A 28,000-nucleotide genomic window follows, 5' to 3' on the forward strand; every position below is an offset into this window, starting at 1 on the left:
ATGAAAATTCTACGTTGCTTGGTAATATTTCATTTTATTTCAATGTATTTTAATTATAATATTTATAATCGTAGAGAGTTAGAAGGTAAGATTGAAAATAATTTTTATATATCCATATCGCTTTCTAATTTATTAATCTTTCAATTTTTTAATTGATTAATTTTTTCATATGATTACATTGTTGGAACAGTTCTATTTGAAATTGTTGCTTTTAAAATTATTCTTCTATTAAATTATTATGAACAAATCAACTTGACTCTAACAGTAATTATTTGCTCGCCTGTTTTCCTCAATATTTATCATTATAATTCCAGATCCACATGGTATTTTGAACCCACATGATTTCCTAACTTTATGGTACCATGAGTATCTTTTTTGGTGCTTTTAATTCGAAGATTCTTATATACGAGAAAAATTTTTATCGTACAATCGTTCTACACCCTGCCTTGAAAATTCCTTCCAAAAGAAAAAAACTTTTTTTGTTAGGAAAATAAAGAAAAAATAATTATTAATTTATTGAAAATATTTATCGATCACATACCGATAGTCAGTTGGTTATTTATCGACAATTGGTCAGTAAGCCTTAGAAGTTCATCTAATGTCCAATAGATAACATCTCAATCAATTTCGTGATATGGCATAATATTCGACTTTACCCTTCGTTAAGTAATCTCGTATTAGCTATTATTAATTACATAGGTACTTGCAATTCTAGTCCAGAAAGTATTAATTATTTGCTCTTGTCTGAAGCAAAACAAGAAGAGCGGTTATGCTTATCATTTAGGATATGTCGAAATCGTACGAGTCTAAATCATGAAAATATTATATTTTAGTTAAAAGAAAAAATGATTTTGAGAAAGTTTCTTTAAATAATGAATAAGATATTATATAGAATTTATATTTCTTTTTTCTCTTTATTTTTTTTTCAATATCATTACATTCATTTATTCCTAAGCTTTATCTTGAATTAATTGCTTTCAAAACAACGATTTGAATCGAACAATTTGTTTACCTAAAATTTGTATTACATTTTTAGAGTTCATTTGATGCCAATTTTGCCGGGAGTTCCATGAAATGTATTCACATAACAATGGAACTCCTTTCGTCTGGAACAAGCAACGCCAGGACTCAACAAATATTATTAATTAACATATGATTTACTGATACGTAAATTGCAACACATGATTGATAAATAGTATATCCATAATCATATGTATATAAAGAAATATTATTCAAATAAAAGTACTATTTTGATAGAAAAATAACGCGTATCAAATTCGTTATTAGAAGAAGGAAGAAGAATAGGATAATAAAAAAACAATATATAATCAGCGCTGTTGAATCTGTCAAAGTCTCTCAATCGATATATATCGAGTTTTTCAATGTAGTGAACAAAATTCAAATGGATTTCATAGTTTAAAGAAACAAATCCTTAAGAGGATTAACTGCTTTTTCATATTGGGCGTGGATTAGACAAGAATTGATAAGTCGACGTTATTGAATATTTTGACGTTGCAAGAAGATCACTTTTTTAATCTATTATATTTACAATGAAGCGATGATATTAGTAAATTTAAAAATGAACAACCATTTGAATCAAAAGACGAAACAGATGCTGATCGACGTATATTCTAGATAAATATTAGGCTGGTGCGTATGAAATGTCGGATTTTTTTTAAATGTGAACGTTTGTCTCCCTGTTCTTGTTATGCTTTTGTTTTTGACATAACCTAGTTTATAGTCGTACTATCCATTGCCAGAGTCACATTTTAGCAAAGAAGATTTTTTCAAAAGTGTTCCCTTTTGTTATTTGCTTTGAATTTTGCACCCATATGAATTCAACCGATATTCGTGTAATTTTCTTATATGAGTATAAACTTGGTAATAATGCTGCAAAATCTGCACGCAATATAACCTAGGCGTTTGGGGAGAATACTGTGAACGATCGAAAAGTGCAGCGTTGGTTTGAAAAATTTCGGTCTGGTGATTTTTCCCTGCAAAATGAACCGCGTGGAAGATCCGAAACATCTGTGAAAAATAATACTCTGAAAGCATTGGTGGAAACGAATCCAACTGTTTCTTCAAGGAAACTTGCTGCCAGAATGGAAGTTGACCATACAACAATATTGCGACATCTTTCTGAAATTGGCAAGGTGAAAAAAAATGGATAAGTGGATATCGCACGAACTAACCGAGCGAAATAAGCTGGATCGCTTGAACGTATGCTCATCATTGCTAACCCGATTTAATCGAGATCCATTATTCAATCGAATCATTACTTGTGATGAAAAATGGGTTCTTTACGACAATAAGAAAAGGTATGCTCGGTGGCTTGATAGGGATTAGGCTTGTACTCATACTCCACAGCCATCACTTCATCCACGGAAAATTTTAATCACAGTTTGGTGGAATGTGACTGGAGTAATACACTACTCATTTCTTCGAACTGGAATGACAATTACAGCTGAAAAGTATTGCCAGTACATTGGAGAAATGCATGAAAAATTGAAAATTATACGCCCATCACTTGTTAATCGGCATGGCCCAATACTCCACGACAACGCTTGGCCGCATATATCATACAAAACAATTGCGAAATTAAATGAATTAAAATATGAAATTTTGCAGCACCCAGCCTATTCACCGGATCTTTCGCCAACCGACTTTCATTTATTTAAACATTTAGAACTATTTTTACGGGCTAAACAGTACGAAAATGAAGACAGTCTGAAAAATGTCATATCAGAGTTCATTGATTCTAAAGATCAGAATTTCTTCAAGACAGGCATCTATGCATTAAAATCTCGTTGGCAAAAGTGTATTGAAGCAAATGGAGCATATTTTGATTAAATAAACAGCTTTTGGAAAAAGATATGCAGTTTAATATATTCACTTAAGAATCCGACATTTCATTCGCACCAACCTAATACTTACGTTGGATTTGATGCGAACAAAGAACACGCGTACGAATGGAACGGTGGACAGAAGGAGAAACCGAAGCATTACGTTGAAGCTGTTAGATAATTCTCCGGTGATGTTTGTAAACAAGTTTATAAGCAGTTTGGATTCCTATTTTTCTCTTCAATACGTGAAAATGCTTCAGAAGCTAACGAAATACGATACGACGATAATTTGCACAATCCGTCAACCTAACTTGTCTGTTTACGAGATATTCGATCACATTTACTTGCTAACCGATGAACGTTACATATATAGGGTAGTAATTAAAAATACAATCAACTACTTCGCTAATCTTGGTCTGCACTGTCTAAAATATCATAATCCTACGGACTATACGATAGACATTATTAGCAACGAATACAGAAACTTCAAAGATCAATTTATAGGTATACAGATAGAGGATAACAAAACGATCTGGGAATAAATACGCTCAGAGAAATTGTTGATAATCGAAAAGAAAAGCCTTCGACATTGAATATCATAATCCTGCGGATTTTTCATAATTCATTACATTTCTTATTTCAGTCGATTGTTGAAGTTTCCGTATTCGTTGTTAACGATTTCTATTATATAATTCACGGGATTACGATATTTTGAACAATGCAGATCTAAATTAGCAAAGTAATCGATTGTGTTTTTAGCTGCTTCTTCGTATATGCACCGTCCGTCGACTAGCAAGTAAATGTGATCGAACATCACGAACATAGCCGTCCTAATGTAAGCTGATAGATTGTGCAGATTATCATTCTATCGCCTATTGTTAACGTCTGTATAATTTTCACACAGTGAAAAGAAAAATAGGAATGCAGATTGATTATTGATATGTCCAAAAACATCACCATAGAATTATTGACCAGCTTTAAAGCGGTGCTCAGTTTCTTCTCCTCTCCACCGTTCAGTTTATTGTGTAAAGAACTACTTACTTGATCCTTATCAAATTCTGATTCAGATTGTTACTTATTCTCAAATTGGCTGATATTGTCATCGCTTTGTTCACTATAAATAGATTCTAAAGATATTCTTCTTGCAATATATAACTATCCTTATTTCCTTTATTATTCAGATAATTTATCTATCATCTTAGACTTCTTCTTTATACGAAAAACTATTTTATCTATTCGTATATCTATTGAACAGAATCTACTATAATACAAACTTCAAATATCGTTTCAGTTTAAATGCATTTTTACTTATACATCCATATGCAATATTCTCGCTTCCTTGTTGTAAATAAATGCTTAAAGTTACATTAAAAAAAAAAAAAAAAAAAAAAAAAAAAAAAAAAGATATTCACGAAGCATAAAGTTATTGTATAAATTCTGAATGGATGGAAAAAAAGTAGAATTTTTCGTAGATTTAAATATTCATAACCAATGTCTATAATATCTTATCGTTTCTTCGTTTAATCGCCATATTTTTTTCTTAGCATATAAATATGTAAAAAGAGATACTGAACAAAATAAAAAAAACAAAAAATTTAATTATAAAAACCTCTCAAAGAAAATAAAAAAAGATCGAGAGTTTATAATTATAAACAAATTGAAATAAATTCATTTATATATGTTCATCCATATCCATTATCTTCTTCTTCTCCTTCTATTTCTCTTTTTCTTCTTCTTTCTGTATTTATTTTTCTCTTTTTTCTATTTCTTTTTTTCTCTTCATTTCATCCCCTCTCCTCGCTTTCTTATTACTATTATTATTAGTCTTTACGGTTTCGTACCTTGTAGCCGTCGTCGTCGTCGACGTCGGCGTCGTCGGCGTCTTCGGCGTCGTCGGCGTCTTCGGCGTCGTCGGCGTCTTCGGCGTCGTCGGCGTCTTCGGCGTCGTCGGCGTCTTCGGCGTCGTCTTCGTTTTCGTCGTCATCAGGATCGTCTGGTCCCGGTCATCCTCAATCTCTGAGGCGCCGGCGTCTCTGACTGACTGAATAAATATACGTAAATTCAAGTCAAATAGTTAGTGAATCCGGCCCACGCCATCAAACTGCCTTCGGTGTTTATTTTACGAGTATGTGTGTTTATACATGTAAACACTATACTTGTATGACTCTGCTTTTATATGTGCAGAATAAACATGCACATATATACATATATGCATATATATTTGTATGTGTGTGTATATATATATATTTTTTTGTATATATCACAACATGTCATCCTAAATTTTGTGCTTTCGGACTTCAAATAAACCTGGCGCCGTCTCCGACCAACTTCTTTTACTTTCGGAGACTAAATCCTGTCTATATACATTATCCCCACCATTTCTCCATTATCACGATAATTATTAGTCTGGCATGGAAACAAATGCGAAATGTCTTCTTCGAATATATCGGTATTAATACTACTACTACCACCAACGAACTCGTTCATAAATTTACGATTATTCGTATTTCTTTTCGTTTACAATCAAATAAATTGTCATTATAAGTAATCCTGTGTTACAGATAACAATAATACTATTTAATTTAATTGGATTTAATTGAATTAAAATTTAATTGTAAATTTATTATAATAAATCAACTAGAGAAGAATATTTAAAAAGTCCAGAAAAACATATATATATAACATATATATAACATATATATATATATATATATGTTTTTCTGAACTTTTTAAATATTCTTTCGCAGCCACTTTCTACAAAGAAGATAAAGATAAATCCCAACAATTTCAAGACGAAACAGATATTAAAATTTTCTTTACCAATTCCTATAATTCCTAAACATATTCAAAGATTTTTCATTCGAATTATACCAAATGCGTTTTAATAACAGAGAAATATCGTTTCTTTTAATAATTTATAATAAATTCTGAATTCATATTCTCATAATGAATGAAATAAAATGAAATTATATTAAATGAATTCTATCACAAGATAATGACTTAGATTTTAAAAACTGAAGAAATAAAGAAATAAGTAACATTATTTTCAACGTGAGATAAATAAAGAAAGAAAAAAGAAGAATAAATAGTCTTGATTAAGACCATAATCATTGTTAGTAATTGAGACCCACCGTTGAAGGTAAAACATTAATGGAAGATCGTTAATTAATAAATGATCTTAGAATTCGTAAAAAAATCATAAAAGCTCGTTAAGTTTTCTTCTCGTTCTTCGAATTATGAACAATGGTAGTTAACCCGTCTTCTTGGAAGATTCTCTGACTCTACGGTATATGTATTTACACGTATCTACCCTTGATGAATTTTCGTTTTGACATCTTTCCTGGAAGGGACAAGGACAAGGTCCACTCTTAAATTTCCCACATCACAAATCTTGCTTATGTATATGTATATATATGTATATATATATATGTGTATGTATGTATATATATATGTGTATGTACATGTATATGTTTGTATGTATATATAAATGCTTAAGCTGATGACGTCAATCGGCCAACATGACACAAACGTTTTCCACGAAAGGAGGATCCTTTCCTTCATCATTCCACTCTGTATTTTTCTTTTATCTCTTTTTTTTACTCTGAACAACCTGCAAGAATAAAAGTAGAAAAGCATAAATCATATAGGACAAATATAGATATAAATTTATCTATGTATTTGTTTAAATAATTAATTGTATTGAATTGATTGAGCAATTGATAATATGTTGCAATTTTTATTATTTGACTTTTAAATAATTAACATAATTTGTATATTATAATTCCTGCAAAGACGATAGAAAATATATAAATCATATTGAGCAAATATATAGATGCTATTTATGTATGTGTTTAATTATATATATATAAATATATATATATAATTAGTATATAATTAGTATATATATATATAATAGTATAAGTATTGATAAATGCAATGGAAATATTTTAGAATAAAAAGTTTGACTTTTGACTTTCATTAATATTGGCACACATTCTTCATCCAAGTTTTCATTATATAGCAATGTTATAATATGTAAGTTATACATCAACAACATATCTAATAATATACATATACCTATTTGATAGATATATTACGTAAATATTTCGTAACATAATACAAAATAAACATAATAGGAATATATGTTATCTATATGAAAAAATGTAACATAAGATAAAAGAATCTTCGTGTAAGTATATCTATATTAAAATGTAAATATCGTTCAATCGATGTACATATGTACATATTTAGATTAATTTCTAATCAACAAAAAAAGATCTTTTGCTTAATGATTTCTTATCATTCATATGAATTTATTTATAATAAATACAATCGAGTAGATACTTCATATAAAAATTTCAATAGATTAGTTATTTTATAAAAATTATAAAACGATATTTATCCTTCCGATAAAATACAAGCCGTTAATTATGAAACTGATTTAAGTTAAAAAAATTAAAAACAAAATTAATTTATTCCGTAATCCATAGATATACAAATATATTGCCGTACGAATTGCGCAATAAATAAATTATTTTTTGTTCTTTTTTCTTTTATTTGTAACTTAGATCGTACTTAATATTATATTTAATGTAATTATATTGAATTATAATATATTATAGCATAATATATACAGTATAGTATATATATTTTATATTATATTATATTATATTATATTATATTATTTTATATTATTCTATATTATTTTATATTATAATCATATTGTTTTAAAATTCAATAGAGTAAGTAGTTCATATTTAAATAAATATACGAAAGATAATTCGATATGAAAAATTAGTGGTCCCACGGGGTCGATTATGAATGTGATCCAAATGACACCGCATGCTCGATATTTGTCCACTTATAGTCGTCAATGGCACAAATATAGAATTATATCGATCGGATCGTTGGGAATGCCTATGACGTCAAAAGATATATATCGTTTGTTCCTTCTTTGACCCGCTTCCTTGACCTAACAAAGACAGAAACATTGACAAAGAAATAAAAAAAGAGTGAACAAGCGGGCACGCATCTCTAGTGGTACCGAAGACGAAAAAGATGAAGAAGAAGAAGAAGATAAAAAGGAAGAAAACGATGAAGATGAAGAAGCAGAAAAAAAAGAAGAATAAGATGAAGAAGAAAAAAAAGAAAATGATGAAAATGAAGAAGAAGAAAATGATGAATCTGAAGATGAAGAAGAAGAAAATAATAAAGATTAAAATGAAGAAGAAGAAAAGGAAATAGAAATAGAAAAAGAAATTTCCTCTTACAATCAGCTCGTGTCAATTTGCGTTGGGGCCGAAAGTAAAGAGGGAAAAGAACGAGGATGATGGTACTCGTTCTAAGAATCCTTCGTTGTTCGTATAAATTTGCTGACGTCATTAAGAAGATACGTAATAGCGCAGTCGAGCATACCAACCGGGCGTTGAAATTCTTCGTAGGGATGGTCCTCCAGCTCCTACGTGACCAGTGTCACGGATACATAGTTCCTCGCTCACGACACATCCCCTTTTCCCTTCCTCTCTCTCTCTCTCTTTCTTTCTTCCACAGACCCCCACACACCCACCCTCGGAAAAGAACAAGATTTAGATTGGTATCTCTTTTTAGTCCCTTTCTCATCGATCATTCGCGCCATGTTCGAGGAATATTTTTTCTTTTTACTTATTGGTTCGAAATCCATATAGATCATTAATGAGATAAGGATTTCAAAATGAAAATATTTTTTTTGTTCATTTTCTATTCCTTTTGAGTTTCATTTGAGATGTAACGGTCGATAGATTGTTAATATAAAATGAGAATGATTTTTTTTATTGAAAATTTATTTTTTTCCCCTTGAGTTTAATTTTATATGAAATTGATCGATAAATCGTTAACAAGATGAGAATGATTTTTTAATGAAAATGTTTTTCTTGTTTCGAGTTTATCTTTATATAGATCAAACAATAGATCATTAACAAGGTGAGAATGACATTTTAATGAAAACATATTTCTTATTTTATGTTGATTTGTATACGAATCGATTGATAGATCATCACAGAGGTGACGAAGATCATCTAAATAAAAAATACTTACATATTATTCCATATTAATTTTTAATTCGTATTAATCGATCGATCGAAATATGTCATCAATAAGATGACATCAGTTTTCGAGGAAATCTATATGTTCTTTTTGTCCATTTTAATTCCATATCGATCAAACTAGATCATTCTTGGAATGATGATAATAAAAAATGATAATAACTATTTCAAATAAGACAACAAGTGAGTACATATTTCCCCGTTAATTTTTGTACGACCCATCGATCAAAATATATCATCATCGTGATGACGCTAACTTCGAATTAGAAAAAAAAAAAGAAAAAAAATATATATATCTACGTATGTACGTTGTTTATCAATCGAGTTTTGCATCGAGATCGATCGAAATACATACATCATACCTAATCGAATGCAGGATCGAGAGATAAATAAAAATGACGATTAATTTCGAAACAAAAGACATGCGTTCTCGGTTATGGTCGATCGTTTATAGATGAACTCTCATCGTTAAAACAATTGTACTTCGTTGAAACGATAAAAATTCCAAAACGATCAATATACGGTGGCATCGTTCGCGTGTCTATCCGTATGAACCCGACTTGATTAGCTTCTTGGAAAACGCGTAGCGTAATTTAGCAAGACAAACCGGAACATCACGTGCTAGCTGACCGAGTTGTACACGCGCCGATAGACCCAACCAAAGACGTGGGTGCGATAACATCATTATATTAATTAGATATTAATATAGATAGCTACAATAATATTTCGATTAATCAAATCAAATCAGATCATTTTACATTCTATTCCATTTCTTTCAAAATAAAATCGATGAATTTTCACTATTTCTAAAAAAGAATTTAATAAATCGTTTACTTAATTTATTTATATTAATTTCTTTAGTATTAAGTAAATAAAGGAATATCTGAATTTATAGTAAAACAAATCTGTCAAAAAAAAAAATGTAAAATGTGTCAAGAAAATCAGTATTACATTATCATTAGAATATCTATTAGTAATACTATTAATATGGTATAATAAAATGCTAAATAAAATGTCATATAAAATATCATATAAAGAGAGTGACAGAAAGTATCTATTAGAGAGAGAATATAAATTTAGTAATTTAGTAAATATATATATATATATGTGTGTGTGTGTGTGTGTGTGTGTGTGTGTGTGTGTGTGTGTGTGTGTGTGTGTGTGTGTGTGCACACACACACACATACAGACATTATATTATTATTAGTATTAATATTTTTAATAAATTATTAAATTACTAAATACTAATACTAGTATAGTAAAATATTGAAAATTCCGAAATTATTTATTTAGCTATTTTAATATAATTATTAACATAAACTTGTATACATTATATAGTTACATTTATTCTATATAATAATAATTCATACACAATTTTACTTAAATATTATTAATCCTAATAACATAACAATAATTCGTAATAACATAACATGACGTATAAATTATTTCTCCTAAATAATATAAAAATAAAAAAAAAAAAACAAAAAAAACAAAAATAATAATAATAATAATAATTAATTCCTTACGATTGTATCTTAAACAAAAGTAAAAATAATTCATATACAATTATAAATCAAATATATTATCTATATTTATCCCTTAATAAAAATCATAATAATATCAAAAAGATCGAAGTAACCGGAAGACGAGGGATCAATCGATTGCACGTCTTTTTCCTATTTTTTCTTTTTCTTTTTTCCTTTTCTCTTGAGAGGGTTACTTCTTGAAAGAGAACACGTTTCGACGAGGAATATTTATAAAATCGAAAAGGAGTTCTCTCTCTATCTCTCTCTCTCTCTCTCTCTCTCTCTCTCTCTCTCTCTCTCTCTCTCTCTCTCTCTCCTTCCATCTCTGTCTCTGTCTCTATCTCTATTTCTCACAGTGGGTGGTAGCAATGGTGATGGCGGCGGCGGCGCGTCTTTGAATGTTTTGTCGTGTAACGGCGATACCACCTCCGTGCCAATAAACCTGTCGGCGGATCGTTTTGGATTCTCGAGAGACGGTCGCCCTCTGACGCGACGAACTCTCTCTCTCTCTCTCTCTCTCTCTCTCTCTCTCTCTCTCTCTCTCTCTCACTCACTTTCGCGAGACGCGAGACATGCTAACAGATACATAGGTTTTCCATAAGAGAATCATATTTTCTCGGGTGGCGCCTAAACGTTGGCGGGGCAGCTGTTCGCCGGAATCGACCCCAAGAAACGGCGAACGCTTCAATTTCTTCTTCTTCTTCTTTTTATTATTATTATTATTATTATTATTATTATTATTATTATTATCACTACTATTGTTATTACTATTATTGTTATTACTATTATTATTATTGTTATTGTTATTGTTATTATTATTATTATTATTATTATTATTATTATTATTATTACTATTATCATTATCATTATCATTATCATTATCATTATCATTATCATTATGATCATCATGATCATCATCATGATCATCATCATCATCATTTCTCTTTTTTTTTCTTTTCCATCTTATTCTTTTCATCTGTCTTCTTATCTTCGCAGACTTTCTCTCTCTCTCTTTTTCCCTCTTTTTCTCTCTTTTTTCCTCTTTTTCTCTCTTTCTCTTTCTCAATCACCTCTTGATCGTACTCAGACGAGAGATACATGTAGATATTAATATTAAAAAATGTAAGAAATTTGTATCTCTTTCTATATTTGTAATTTCTTTCTTTTCTTCTTTTTTTTTTATAATAATTAACACTAGAACTACCAAACTCATCTAAATGACGTGATTTCAGATCTCTTTTTTTACCATTATCAAGATTATAATTATATAGAGAATAATATTAAAATGTTACACGAAAGTTGTTTTTCATGACCTAATTATAACATTAAATAGATCTAATTATAAATTAATCTTTTTTACATCCTTTTTTTTTGACGTAGAACTCTTTTATAATCACCGATTCATATAAGGTATATCTTAATATATCGGAAAAAATTGTTGGTAGTTCTATAGTTCTATTGACTCTATGTATCCGTTCTTGATAACACATTTATACAATTTGATTCAATACCATGTATTTGTAAATAACTATTTTACTTATCGATTCGATCATATATATACATACGATAGAAACAATATTTTACTGTGACTCGTTTATCTACGAAATAAGAGTAACACCGCAAATCATTCGCGAATCAGACACATGTGGTTGGACCATCGTTTCTCTCGCGTGATGCCTGATTCACTTAGCTTCCTATATTTAGAATCGTGCAGGCCGACGACGATTCTTTTAAACCGTAAACAATGTCACATCAATGTCACAGCTCTACAAGCGTAAGCACAATTGTAGAAAACATTTCTCTTTCATTCTTTCTTTCTTTTTTGTCTTTTTCTCTTCAGTCTTTGATAATTCCTCGATCATGATTTTGTATGATCGATCAATTAAAAAAAAAAAAAATGGATCGTCGTAAAAATAATCAAAAGATTATCAAAACTTTCTTTTAAAATTCTTCGAAATAATGAAATCATAATTTTTTGATATATTTATAGGTATTACATGACATTTTTTGCACGCATGATCTTTGATGATCGATCATCAAATGATCGAAAAATTATTGAATTCTCTTTTTAAACTTTTGCGGAATAATGAAATCATTGTTATTAAACACATTCTTTTCATATAAATATTACACGCATGATATTCGATGATTGATCAATATAGAAAAAAAAATTGATAAAAACGATCGAAAATTCGTCTAATATTTCTATTAAAATTCTTCGAAATAGTGAATATTTTTTATACATTCTAATCATGTCAGTGAAATTACTGACAAACCACGTCGATCGTGTTGCATACAAACGATAGCCGTTTATTTCATCTGGGAAAATGAAATACGAGAGACAGGAAGTCCTTACGCAAGTGTGAAATACATGGAAGTAAATATACACGAAGCGATAATCTCTAACGTAGGGAGAAAAGAAAGAAAATATATAATAGATAAGAAGTTAGTTACTAATGCTCATGGCGAGCCACGCGAGAGGCACGTGCACGTTGCTCGTTGAAAGAGTGTCTTTCTTCTTTGAAAAAGATTCTTCATTACTTTTTTCTTTAGCTACTCTGAGCTTTGAATAGTTTTTTGTAAATAATGATAAAAACTGTGGCATATATATATATATTTTTTTTTTTTCAATGATAAATAAAATCGACAAAATTCAATTAAAATATCGATAGAATTAGATAAATAATAATAGGATTAGATAAATATATAATCTAGTCATTTTATTTTATAATTATTTTTTAATTTTTTAATTATTCTTATTGCCCTTTTAATATTCTAAATAAATTCCAAAAGAAATTTTTTCGAAAGAATAGAAGTTAAAATAATTAGATTAAAATATAAATTAATCATAATTCTATTGAAAATTTCTTAAATATTAAAATTATCTCTATAACTTCACATAATTAATAAAAAAAAGAAAGAAAAAAAATATCTCGTCATATAAATACACGTATAATAAATCGTAGATCTACGTATAATAAATATACTTTGAAAGAGATAGCATGAATTTTTAGATGATATTAAAAATGAATTGATCTTTCTCGCAACTCGCAGGCTAATTTTATATTGTACGTATATGTAAAACAGCATACCTAAGTACTTATTTATGATTTACAATAAAGAAAAGAAAGAGAAAGAAAAAGAAAAAAGAAATGAATAAAAGTTAGCATAAAATGATCTCGAATAGCATTAGATATCTAATTAATTTTATTTTTTTTAAATATACTTAGAAACATTTGGACCAGCTAGGAAGACTTTTTGACCGTCTGTACAGATCGAAAATGAGAGTTGTTCCACGACAATTCCAAAAATAAAAGAAGAAAGGGAGGAGAGAACAGTGTTTCTCTCTGTGAGGACGATCGCTTTGAAGGATCGCCAAAATATTCGACAATATCATTTGTCAAACGTATTAAACGGCAAATAAGCCTAGATGCGTTCGAGAGAAGAAACTCGAATAATCTTTGATATTGTAGTATCTGTATGTAGTATATTCACCCGTCAAGGATGACGTCATAACTCAACAAAGCTGTATTATTGTCTGTATGTGTGTATATGTGTAAAAACGTGCGTGTATGTGCACATCCTTGTGTTAAATTAGAATTTTATAGCAGATGGAATGCACAACACAGGTATCATTTTATAAAACATATTTTGTACAAAATTAAATCATTTAAATCCTTGCATGGTGCATCAAGGACGTGGTATCTCATTTAATAGAAATAGAGAGAGAGAGAGAGAGAGAGAGAGAGAGAATGAGAGATAGAGAGAGAGAGAGAGAGAGAGAGAGGGAGAGAGAATGAGAGATACAGAGAACTCATCGCTCGTTTAATATATTTTAATATTAAGGTTTATAGATAATATTTTCAAAAAATTAACATAACCTATTTATATTTTACATTGGAACGTATAACTAAAATAAATTTCATTTAGATTGGACAAAAATAGTAAGAATTTATTGAAAAAAAAAGCATACAGAGATTTGGACTTTTATATTAATAATCTTTGGTATCTATAACGCGCGTGAGAGATATGTATATCTACTTACTACTACTCGGCTTCGTCTCAAAGCCGAGCTAACCGAGAAAAGAGACCCCTATTTTATTCTTATTTATGGGAGCTAACCGTTGCCAATGACACTGTTGCGCGAAAAACATGTTTCTTACGAAATGAGTTAGATGTACACAACGGTGTCATTGCTCGATAAATGCGGGAAAGAATGCGACATATATAGATATATATATATATATATATATATATATATATATATATATATATATACACACATGTTAAAACTAGAGCTAGAACAATTCGACTTCATTAATTATTTTTAGATAATTCTTAATAGTTTGTTGCCTTTATATATAAGATATTGAAAATAATAATTGAATTTTTGTAACAGAATTTTTTTAATGAAAATTACAGAACAATTTTATATAATTTTGTTAAATTATATATCTACACTTATTATAAATATTATAACTGTAAAGTTTATAGATATTGTATTATACAAATTATAAGTAAATACATAATTTATAATTTGGAAAAAAATGTTTCATTAAAAAGACTTTTTTTGTTAATTTGTAAAAAATTTGATGAACTTCGTATATAAGAAAGCACTGTGTATTAATGTCGACAAAATAAAATCAAACTTACAAAATAGATATCTATACATGTAAGAATTCGTGCATAATGAATTTTAAAATGGTATAAAAGTGATAAAAAAAAGGAAGTGATAAAATAAACTACTGACTTTAATTTGTAACGTTTGAAATTTTCATAATCATAATACTGACTGATAAAATAAAATGACTATTCTGACTGATAAAATAAAATGAACAATCGAAATAAATAAATATATCGAGTAATATTGCATCAGTCTGAATGTTCATTTCCTATGATCTTAGAAAATTACGTATAAGTACATCAGTACATGAACGTCAAGATAAATATATATAAGTACTGTTAAATATTGCTGTTGTCATTCTTTCTTATATTATGTAAATATTTGTTTTCTTTATTTTCTCTATTCTTTACTTTCTTTAAATTCTATTATATTTAATGATCGCATCAATTAATTTTATTTTTGTTTATTAGCGAAATAAGGCAAAGTTCGCTGTTTCTTATACAGTATGTCGCGCTTTAGACATAATAGTTAAACTTTGTATAGATACTTTGTTCCTTAAGTTATCCTTTAAGATGAATCTTATCGTGAAATGTTTTCTATGAGATAAATATTTCTTAGAGATATACTAATACTATTGTTAAACACGTATCTATATAACGTATAAGAACAATAGAATAAAATATGTGTATTGTGTGTATGAAAAAATATATGTAAGTGTAAGTGTAATAAATATATGTATGTGTAAGAAGATATATATACATATACAATATAATGTCATTGCTCGACTTATAGTGTAGTAGTTGGAGTTTCAATCGGAGACAGAGTTTGTACCCTCGATGACTGAAAACATGATGATTCTCTCTCTTTCTCTCTCTCTCTCTCTTTCTTTCTTTCTTTCTTTCTTTCTTTCTTTCTTTTGGACTGCGTAGAATAAGAAAAGCAAAGAAAGAAGGAAAGAGAGAGGAGAGAGAGAGTACGATAAACTCATGCTGTGCGTAACTCTTCTCTCCCGGAGGAGAGAAAGACAGAAATGACGCAATTTGAAGACGGGAGTCATAAGCTTCCTCTCGGTCTTCTTCCTTTACCTCCCTTGTTCCCTCGTTCCCCCAAACTAGCCCTACCTCTCTCTCCTCACCCCATTCCCCCGATGGTTTCCCTTTTTCGTTTTACTTTGAAATCGACCCCCTCTATTATATTCCACTCCACGTTCTCCGCCTCATTCTATTTCAAGATAAGAAATACCTACTACGTCAGGACACATAACCGAATCGGGAGAGAGCTTACCATCAACTATCCGTTTTCGAATTCGAAAAATCTCGAAAGATTCAAATTGATTCTTTTAAAGCGCTTTTTCTTTTCTCTTTCTTTTTTTCAGTTTTTTCTTTTTCTTCTCTTTTTTTTCTTTTTCTTTTTTATACTTCTTCGTATAACTCCGTGTCAAATTTTGGATTTTATCCCCTTTCGTATTTACGAGTTTTATTCAGAAAGATATGAAATATCGCGAGGATATAGGCTATACTGCTTAGAAAAGTATCATTTTGAACTCGCGTTTGATCACACGTTTGTTTTTTTTTTTGTTTTAGGTATTCAATTTCTTTCACGAAAAGAAAAATATAATTTTACAAATTATTTATTGGATCAATTTTTATGATCGCAACTAATATTTATATGTTGTACATAATTGTGATAGATTTCAAAAACATGTCATTTTTATCCCACGTTTATTACACATCTTTTTGTTTTATCTTATTTATTTATTTATTTATTTCAGGAAAAAACAAATCATTTTATCAATTATTTAAAGTATCAATATTTATGATCGAATTAATATATCGGATCTAGGCATTTAGGTTTTAAAAATTATATCATTTTTTTATGATAATAAAAAATAAGAAATAAGACGCTTTATGTGGTACAATATTGCTCCATCAATAGATCGATGGAAGTATATTAGAATCTATCGATAATTTTCTAGTTGCATCGAATCGCATTCTCTATGAACGATGTAAAGTTCGAACACCTGTCAGATCAAATACGATACACGTTACAAGAGACCAAACCACCGACATTGATACACCGAGTCGTGATCTCTTATTACTCTTACAACATTTACTTATCTTAAGTAAAATGCGCATTTACACGAATATTCAAAAGGTATTACGATTATCGATGATCGTTGGTTTCATTATAAAAGAATAATTAGAACAAATATACAAAATTTTTTATTAAATATTAAATATCTTTAATCATATCGTTCATATGATAATTATTTTAATGATTAAATGGAAAAAAAAATGTTTCTAATTCACAAAAATGACGTACACGTAAATTGGATACGCCCACTCTAATATAACACTAAACAGCTAGAAAAACACATTTATAATACTTTGATGAATCTTGTCAATTATGTTAGTTAATGCATTATCAGTATAAAATCTTAATCAAAATAAATAACAATTTCATGATCCGAATATCATTGATATTATTTATTTTAAAATAATAAAATAATTCTAATAATTAAATATAAAAAAAGAAAAATTTTATTTTAATCACAAAAATCACGTGCATGTAAATTAAATATGCCCATGCTAATACCATACTGATCAACTAAAAAAACACATTTATAATACTTTGATAAATCTTATCAATTATGTTGGTCAATACTTTATTTGTATAAAATCCTAATCAAAACAAATTGACAAATACTTCATCCATTTATTTTAAAACAATATAATGATTCTAATAATTAAATATAGAAAGAAAAACAAACAAAAAGAGAACAAAAAAGAAAAAGGAAAAAAAGAAAAATTTCTTCTAATCGCAAAAATCACGTGCACGTAAATTATAGATATGCCCACGCTGATACGACACTAAACAGCTAGAAAAACACGTTAATAATACATTGATGCATCTTGTTAACATCATTAATACAAGAAATCGATGATAAGAGAGCTCAAAACATACTCTCGATGCACGGTAGTTCGTTCTCGCAGGCGCGCGCGTGCTCAAGGAAACGCCACTCAAAGCGTCGCTTCGTTGCTTAACGCTGATTGGTCAATACATAAGCGGGCCCCCATCGTGCCTCCGCGCATCGACTCGCCCATTCGTTTATCTGCCGATAATATGGCGGTCTCTAATCGACCGACACCTTGTTAACCTATCGCGTTCCAGAATGATGACGATAACGATGATGACAAGCATCTAAATACTAACGAGAAAAATATTTTGCTTGTCCAACGTTTGACATGTCCTTCTCTCTCTCTCTCTCTCTCTCTCTCTCTCTCTCTCTCTCTCTCTCTCTCTCTCTCTCTCTCTTTCTCTTTCTTTCTCTATCTCTCTTTTTCTGTTTCATACAAATTTTCTTTTATTTAATATTCTATTTTTTCTCTTTTTTTCTTCTTCCAAATAAAAATATCTTTTTCATTCTCTAGTTTCCCACGATATTGTTTTTTTTTGTTTTTGTTTCCTTTTTGTTGCTAGCGTCTCCATGAATTACTATATTATTCTCTTCGTTGAAATTTTAAAGTTTTATTATTATAATGATTTCTTGAATTTTTATTGTAGTACAAAAAATAAATAAAGATAAGGAGAGATAATTCATTTAACGAATTCACTTTATCATCTTTCATCGTAGTTATTTCTAATAAATGTTATTGACTGTTACAGATATAGTTCTAGGTACTAACTTATATCGTTATACGAATCTTAAATTGAGTGTGTAACCAAAACTATATTAAAATATCATGAATTTCTTAAAAATATAATTTTGATTAATATATATATATATATTAATTGTGTGTGTGTGTGTGTATATATATATATATGTATGTGTATATATATAAAATTTGTATATGTGAACGTGTTTATAAAGTTGTTAATTCAAAAAATTTGCAAGTATCTATGCAATATCGTACAATACATAAGCCATATATGTATGTATATGACTAACAATAATATATATATGTGTGTATATATATAAACTAAGGTGAGGAATTAGAATGTGTGTGTGTGTATATATATACTAATGTGAGGAATTTCTTTACTAGAGGTCAAAAATTAATTAGGATACCTACTTATGACCAGGTCAAATTAGGAAGACGATACTCTTAAATCTTGAGGATAATCTAACAAAACTTGAGTTTGCGTCATGCATGAACTTGATGGTAGCTGATGCAATCTAGCTACGACTTAATACAGTGTCCTCCTATTCTAAAACCGTACTAATCGAATTCTCCTCGATTCGATTAAAGAACACTATGTTTGCTATGAAAATAAGTTCGTGTGCAAACGAACATGTAATTTAAAATATATATATATACATGTATATATATTCCAGAAATATATATATACAATATATATAGAAATACATGACGTCATAAATAAGGAAATTTATATTAAATTTTTTGTTATATTTTGGAATATAAAATAATTATTAAATCAAATTATAATGCCGTATATACGATATACGGATACATATGTATAACATATATATATATATATGTATTCCAGAAAAATATATTATATAAATTAGAAAAATATATAAAGAGAAATACATGACGTTGATAAACATAAAAATTTATATTAAATTTTTTATATTTAATTTTTTTCTTTTCTTTTTGATACATTTTGAAATATGAAATAATAATTATAAAATAATCATGCAAACGTGAATGAACTCTTTCAATTCTTACGAAATTACGTCACAATCACAAACGCGTTCGAGATAATTCACGGATTGCTTCTAATATACCGTTGAGAATGAAATCAGAGTCCGATACGCAAAAGAACGCGTCGCAAGCCGATGTTATGATATGTGGAAACGAATATGATGCAATATAATCCGTTGTACAGCAGCGTCTGACGTATCTATGTAATTTGATCATTCTATTTATGTGTGCGTCTGTGTGTCATATATGTGTGTACCGGGTTTCCCGTCAAATTACAAATTATTCGTCGACCTATGTAAAAAAAATCACGTATACATAAGTCACGAACTTACGAATAAGTCACGATTTTTATCTAACTGGAATGTTTCATATTTTATATATTTTATATATGAAATTATTTTATCGTATCATTTAAATAATATTTGTTTTTTCTTTCTTTTTTTTTTTACAATATATAAGTACTATATCATAATATAAGGAAAAAATGTTTTTCGTAAAAACATTTAATAAGATTCAAGATGAAGAATAATATTCTGGATCCCTCCGTTTAGGATCCTTCTTAACAAAAAGAATCTAAAATATTATTCTGTATACTGACAATGGATCCACATGCAATAAAATTATAATATATATATTTATAAATATATATATATATATATATATATATATATATATATTTATTTATAAAGAACTAAAATTATTTTGTTTTTATTCAAAATATTAAGCTTTATAAAACTTAATAACAATAACAATAACAATAATATAAACTTATTTTAATTAGAAAATCATAAATAATCGAATCAATGAAGAACAACAATTCACCTAAATACTTCGAAAATTATTTGAATGCTTTTTTGAAAACGATTATTTAACATAATATTCAAAACATACGTAGAAATATACAGGCGCGAACGCATACACGTATGTATATATATCCAGGACAATAAAAGAAAACAAAACAAAATAAAACAAAAAGGAAAGAGAAAAAGAAAAAGAAAAAAGATGCGTAGAAACGCGACACGCACCTTCCCCTCCGTTTCTCCTCACAACTCTTCCGACCGATCGCAATGATCATCTTTCCTCTGCTCCCCACCCTTTCCTTTCATCGTCATTCCCCACCATCACCACGTGGCACAAGTCACTAGTTCGAACAACGGCGCAACCTATATAAACCTCCGGTGCCTTGGAAGCGTCCTCACTCTTTAACACGAGAGAACAGTCTATGTATAAATTTCGAACAGAGTCGTGAGTTTATAGAGAGAGAAAAAGAGAAAGAGATAAGAACAGAGAGACAGAGATAAAAAGAAAAAAGAAAGAGAGAGAGAGAGAGAGAGAAAACAACGTACGTAATACGAAATTCAACACGCGATACAAGTTCATAGAAATTTGTTTCTGGGGAAGTTTTTGGGGAGTTTTCTGCGCTACAGAAGAGGGAGAGAGAGAGAGAGAGAGAGAGAGAGAGAGAGAGAGAAAGAGAGATAAAAAGATAGAAAAAGAGACAGGAAGATTATATCAACAGAGCTCACTTTGGATTCATTCAATCAATATTTATATATTGATATATATCTCTATATCCATATCCCTTTTTTGTGTGTTTGTGTTTGTTTCTTTTCCTTTCTATTCTATTTAAAGATTTGATTTTTTCTAAAAACAAAAAATTCGAAAATCTCTATCTTACATATCATTTCTTTTCTTATTTCCTTCACTTCTATCTATATCTATACTTTGAACTCCAAATTATTATTAAAGTTTTATCTCCCTTATACGATATCCTTTGATTATACTTTACGTGTACAAAAGAAGAGATCGTCGATAAAACGTGCTTAAGGATCGCGTTTTCCCGCCAACGAACAAACGGTTCCCTTGTTTCGACGGGGAACAAGGCAGGACATTGAAAGAAGAGAGAGAGAGAGAAAGAGAAAGAAAGATTCGTGGTTGTCTAATTGAGGATCGCGAAGTTACAAGGATTAAAAGTTTTGAAATTTAAAAGGATTTGTTTAAAATTGTTTTGTATTCGAAGAGGAGTAAGAGAAAATGGAACGCAAAGTCGTTATTGTCATCGTTACGCTCATCACCACAATCATGTGGTACTCTACGGAAAGTGACAGCGCTGTGGTTAGATCCTCCCAAGTAAGTACGATTTTTTTCTTTTTCCTTAATTTAGAAATTTTTCCAAATTTGTTTTGTTTTGTTTATTTATTTTTCTCATTTCGCTTTTTCGTTTTCATTTCCGTTTTTATTTTTTATTCATTCATTTATTTATTGTATCTTTTTCTTTTTTTAATCAGTCGTTAATACGATCAAAATTTTCGATTTAAAATTATGATCATTTTTTCTTTTTTTTTTTTACACGAATTCCAATACTTCTCTCAAATGTATTTTATTCATATTTGAATTAAATGTATTGTATTATATTCGTTGTACATAAAAACATTTAAAGATATTTCGTTAGTAGGATCAAGTTTTTCGGTTTAGAATTAAAATCACTTTTTTGCACGTATTCGAATCTTTTCCTCAACTCTATTTTATTTATACTTGGATAAGAATTTCGTTGATACGATCAAGATTTTCGGTTTTGGAATTAGAATCACTTTTTTACGCAAATGCGAATTTGTCTTAATTGAATTTTATTCATCCTTGTTTTGAATATACTCTTTCTCTCTCTCTCTCTCATTGTGTATATGTATGGATGTTGTATATAAGAATTTATATAGCCGATTTATACAGGCATTTCGTTGGTACGATCGAAATTTTCGGTTTAGAATTAAAATTACTTTTTTTATGCAAATTCGAATTTTTATTTCATCTTCATTTTATTAATACTTTGCTCAAATATGGAATATTTGTATTGTATATAGAAATGTATATACTTCGATCTATATAAGAGCATATAGTTTTATTATTAAATTTATATATATTATGCTATTTTTTGCATATACGTATGTTAATTTGTAGAAGAACATATATATTTGATCTATTGATTATATATATATATTTCATATTCTTAACAGAGGAGTATATACAGATAACAAATTTAAAATAATGCATATAATCTATATAATAAATATTCATACCTGTTTTTAAAATCCATATAAAATATAAAATTGTCGATCGAATAATTTTCGTGGTATATCGTAATTTTATGAAAGAACATTCACTTCATTTCTGTTTATATACACATAATTCTAATGAATATATTTGTTTAAGGAATTAAACAAAAATGTTATTACTTATTTTTTATCATAAATTTTGCGCATATATCTCTCCATATAAATTTCTATGAATTAGAGTTTCGTAAAATGTTTGATAAAAAAAAAATCTAATAATATATATATACATATAAAAATTTGTTTATACATATATATATATGATACAGATATATGGATGTATCCATACTGTAAATACATAGATACATACATATATATACTTATACACACATCACATACATATATGTACATATGAATATATAAAACGCCTTCGGAGGCAAGCATACGCATCTCTTTTTCAAGATTCGAGGTCGATGGCATTGACCCCGAACTGCGTCGTTAGGTTTTGACGCAATAAACGCCGAAAGATAATCGGACGGTATGAACGCGATTTTGCCAATTCGCTCTTTGATTTATGTACGTATGTATTTCTCTGTGCGGCGCATTATTATGTATATGTATAGATATTAATAAGTAATATATAGAACTTTGTGCGTGTATATACATTTCCTTCGTTCATTCTGGTGATCCGATTTAATATTTTTTCATTTTATATATACATATATATATTTATATATGTATATATTTTTTTTTCTTTTATAAATTTTTTATTATCATCTTTTTGTTTATTTTTTATTTTTTTCTTATTAATTACGTTCCACTCGTGCACGCAGTTGTAAAATAGGTCTACACATCATCGTAATATAAATTAATGGGCTTGTTAAATCATCGATTTTAATCCGTTTAACACGCGCTTGATCTAAATTGACTTCTTAAATTCTTTCACCATGTATCTATGTATTTCTACGTCGGTTTTTTTTTTGTTTGTTTCTCATCTCTGCGACATCCAAACGCGATTATATTTGCGATTTGTTATATGGAGATTATTAATTTTTGCTTTTTTTTTTCCTTTTTTTCCTTTTTTTTAATATCATCTATGTTGGTACATTAATGCAGAAACGTTTTTTATTTATTTATTTAATTTAATGTTATATATTATATTTTCTTTTTTTCTTCTTCATTCAATATAGGAATTCTCCGAAGCAATGGAAGAAATGCTACGGAGCACGGTAATTAACAAGGTCAGAGATTTACGCTCAACTGATCTTGAAGAACGAAACGGGACACGACATATTTGTCAAGGCAACCCTTGTGGATGGGCAATCTATACTAAGTTCACGAGACGCTTCGAATATTTCATGAGGAACACGTAAGTTAACCTTCTTCTTCTCCTTCTCTTTATTATATTTATTTATTATAGTTTTATATATTGAAAAATTTTCAATAAGTATTTATTACTGTAATATTACATTCGTTTATTATCGCTATATAATTATTAGTTTATTATTAAAGGATGGATGAATGTTTTTAAAAATAAATACATTAAGATTGATAACATAAATATATCGAATTGGTGGATTGTTGAATAAAAAAATTATTTAAAATCAAAGTTAAAAGAAAAAAAAAAAAAAAGAAAAAATTGTTTAATTATTTCATCTTCAATTGAATATGTTAAATCAAAATATAAATAAAATTGATTTCGATTGGGACGATATATATGTCTAATGTTAATTAATGATATGATTTGCGGATTTATATATAAGGATCAAAAGTTCCGTTGATCTTAAAAATTAATTATTTTTTTTCATGGCTTTTTAGCCTAATACTTTGTTTATTGTTTTTTCAAATTGTATAACTACAAGCCTAACTAAAAGTATAAAAAGTCCATTGAATAAAAAGGATAATTGATTTTTTGAATCATCTTGTACTTTTAGTTCATCCTATATATATATATATATATATACATATGTAATTGGTTTGTGTGGGTTATTAAGAAAAAAAAGATTGCTGATAGAAGTAAAATTAAAAATTATCAGAGCATTTCGTTTTCAAATGCACACGCACTATATATATATATATATATATTCATACGTTATCGACATATTATAAATCCGAAATCTGACTTACTTCCCGACAGTAATAACTTAGATGAAACGATGCCGACAAGGAAACGGCCGACTAATTTAAACAGTACTTAAACCGAACAGGGGCAATGATCCCCAACATTTCGTAGTAATGGAAGTAGTATATATTCTCTTGAACTCGTTTTGTAGGGATCGTAGTATGATTTTAGTGCCACGTTATTAAACCCATAAAATGTCGAAATCTAAGCAATTTCGATTTTATTTATAGAACGAGCAAGATTGCCAGTGTTCATTATTCTCCTATTTTCATCCTCTAATGTAATAACAAATACTGTAGAAATTTTATAATAAAATCTGTTCGATAGATCGGCTATACAAAATTTCTAATTAATTTCTATTATGATAGCGTTTTTAAAAAAATTTAGGAATTACTTTTTTATAGACTTGATTCAAAAAAAAAAAGATTTCTATTCTCTATTTGCATGTTCATTAGATTTAAAATTTATTTTTAAAAAACCATTAATATATATATATATATATATATATATATATATATATATATATATTTAGGTATATCAATTATTATAGAGAATAATTCTTTAATTTTGTTTTGTTTTTTCTTAATTAAAATATAATTGATAATACTAAGAGAATATTGAAGTCAAATATCCATCTATTTTTTTCATTTGTTTTTCTTAGATGCGAGTGCCCAGATTTTTCATACAAGTGCGTACATACGGAAGATGATTTATCCGTAAGTGCATACGTATATCGATGTCGTCAAAACACGACGTCGAATGATACCGAGGCACCCACAGAAGACACGAATTAGAAGACAGAGACTTTTATCCCTTTCTTTCTTTTTTTATTTTTGTCCTTTTTTTTCTTTTTTTTTTTTTAAATCAAAGACGTCAATAACACAAAACACATTCAATAAATTTAACGATTAATATTCCATTATAAAAGAAAGCCTTATCCTTCGAGCTTTTTTTTGTATCAATTTATTTTCACAGGACGGTCCAGACGATTTAAATGAAAGAACGTAAAGAAAAGAAAAAAAAGAAAAGAAAGGTAAAAATATATATATTTGTGACACATTGTCTTCCTTTATCCTCAATAATTTTTCTGCCATTTATCATATTTCAATACAATAATATAATAATTATATATATAAATATTATATATATAAATTATATATTAATTATATATATATATATAATTATTCTCTGGTCAAATATGACCACCTTCTAAAAGTTAAAGTAAAAAACAATTAATTTTATAGTTTTCGCATAATTTATTATTTGAAATATGTATCATTTCGATGCGATATGCAACGGCATCAACAGAAGAAAACATTTCTTTCTAATTCCTAAATTGAATTCAATTGTAAGGTCACTTAAGACCGTCCTTCGTTAGTCGATTTTCAGCGCATCCGATATATGCGCACACACATACACACACACACACGCGTGTATATATATATATATATAATATGTGTGTGTGTGTGTGTGTATGTATATAATTAAGTTTACAATTTAGAAATATAGTTTTAAAACAGTTTGCTCGTAATAATTTACAATCGATTAATGCTTTCTAAGTGGTATATATAAAAATAATTATTAAAATATTTTTATTAAAAAGAGAAGAAGAAAGAGAGAGAGAGATAGACCAAGTCGAGTAGAACACGTGATTTAGGTACGACGCATTGTTGATTATTACATGCAAATTAATTATATTAGAATAATATGTGTATATATATATATATATATATGCAAAAAATTAATATTTTTTTTATCGATTATATTTATAATCGGAATTAAAATTGTTATTGAAATATTTAATATTCCAGAAAATTTAAAAATATTAGCAATATTATGATAACGCGTTACACAAAATTTTATACATGTAGTTTAATGATTACATAAGTTATGAATACCTGTACATACACAAGTAGTGCAGTTGTCACAATGTTTTCAACAATGTGTCAACATACCTAATCATATCAACAGAATCAAAAATATCGTATAAGTAACAAGATTAACTTTTTGATGTATTTACAATTTTCTTTTTTCTTTTCATTCTTTTTCTTTTTTTTTGTTTTACAATAAGATCCCACGCGAATCCTTTCCAAAGTTATTAATAATGTTGTACTTAATGGAAATGGGATCGTGGTTGAAAAAATAGCTATAGTAATTTGTGTGGTAGTATTACGAAAAATATTGAATAATTTTTTGTCGTCTCATCTTATCGACTATTCGAGAGAGAGAGAGAGAGAGAGAGAGAGAGAGAGAGAGAGAGAGAGAAAAGCAAAAACTCTCTGTAAAATAATACGAGCAATTAATGTTTAAGTATATCATAGATTTAAACATTTGAAATAATTAAGAGAGATAAAGCTATGTGAAGAAGAAAAAACAAAAAATCTTTAGCCTCATATAAATTATATATCAATAAATTATATAACAACAACAACAACAACAACAAAAGAAAGAAAGAAAGCCAAAACAAAAATGAAGTTAACATCGTTCGAAAATTATGATCTCCGTTATTTCGCGAAATCGATTATATATGTATATATATAACAATTTACACGCAAATTGCTAATAATAATAATAATAAATATTAATTAAGTAAAAATGTTGTTAAAAAGGTGTAAGAGAAAGCAAAACAGAAAAAAAAAGAAAAGAGAACATCTTTTATGTTTAATTATTACATCGAAATATTCAGAAAAAAAAATGGTTATCATTTTTTGACAGAGGCTCTAATTGAACGTATTCGTAATGCAGTATTTCAAATAACTTTTATGTGTAATATACAAAGATAACAAAACAAAACAAAAAATAAGTTAAAAGATAAAAGTACAAAACCAATTGTATTGTACAATTATTATATAATTAATATTATCGACCTCCACCTTTACGAGCCCTACCTCCCTATCTTCCTTCCTCGCCCTTTATTAGCCCCGAATATGATACGATTTTTAATAAAACGAGTAAGTTTATTCATAAAATTGGACTATCTTTATTCTTTTCCTATTTTCTTTTTCATCCTATTTCATTATATATTAACTGCATGAATGTTTATATTTTATCGAAAACAATGTTTTTTGAATTAAAGAAATTATCTTCTAAG

General features: G+C 28.3%; 1 protein-coding gene and 1 long non-coding RNA gene across 4 annotated transcripts; one reads left to right on the top strand and one right to left on the bottom strand.

Moving 5' to 3' along the window:
- Positions 1 to 5,595: 5,595 nt before the first annotated feature.
- Positions 5,596 to 21,979, bottom strand: LOC124954121. The gene is made up of 3 exons (XR_007102455.1): positions 20,766 to 21,979; positions 6,305 to 6,453; positions 5,596 to 6,183 (listed from the first exon to the last, which is right to left on the bottom strand). It is a non-coding gene; the product is annotated as an uncharacterized LOC124954121 (long non-coding RNA).
- On the top strand, positions 20,922 to 27,738 carry LOC124954120. 3 transcript variants are annotated; one of them, XM_047506550.1, is made up of 4 exons: positions 20,923 to 21,870; positions 23,978 to 24,156; positions 25,571 to 25,625; positions 25,885 to 27,738. In XM_047506550.1, the coding sequence occupies exons 1-4, from the start codon at positions 21,775 to 21,777 to the stop codon at positions 25,915 to 25,917; spliced, it is 363 nt and encodes a 120-aa protein (XP_047362506.1). In that variant the 5' UTR covers positions 20,923 to 21,774; the 3' UTR covers positions 25,918 to 27,738. The 3 variants fall into 3 exon arrangements, with proteins under 3 accessions (XP_047362507.1, XP_047362506.1, XP_047362505.1); XM_047506551.1 differs by lacking the exons at positions 25,571 to 25,625; positions 25,885 to 27,738 and adding an exon at positions 24,925 to 25,235 and having other exon boundaries at positions 20,922 to 21,870; XM_047506549.1 differs by having other exon boundaries at positions 25,571 to 27,738.
- Positions 27,739 to 28,000: the final 262 nt, after the last annotated feature.

This window comes from Vespa velutina, chromosome 14 (assembly GCF_912470025.1).
Source record: "Vespa velutina chromosome 14, iVesVel2.1, whole genome shotgun sequence".
Taxonomy (NCBI): domain Eukaryota; kingdom Metazoa; phylum Arthropoda; class Insecta; order Hymenoptera; family Vespidae; genus Vespa; species Vespa velutina.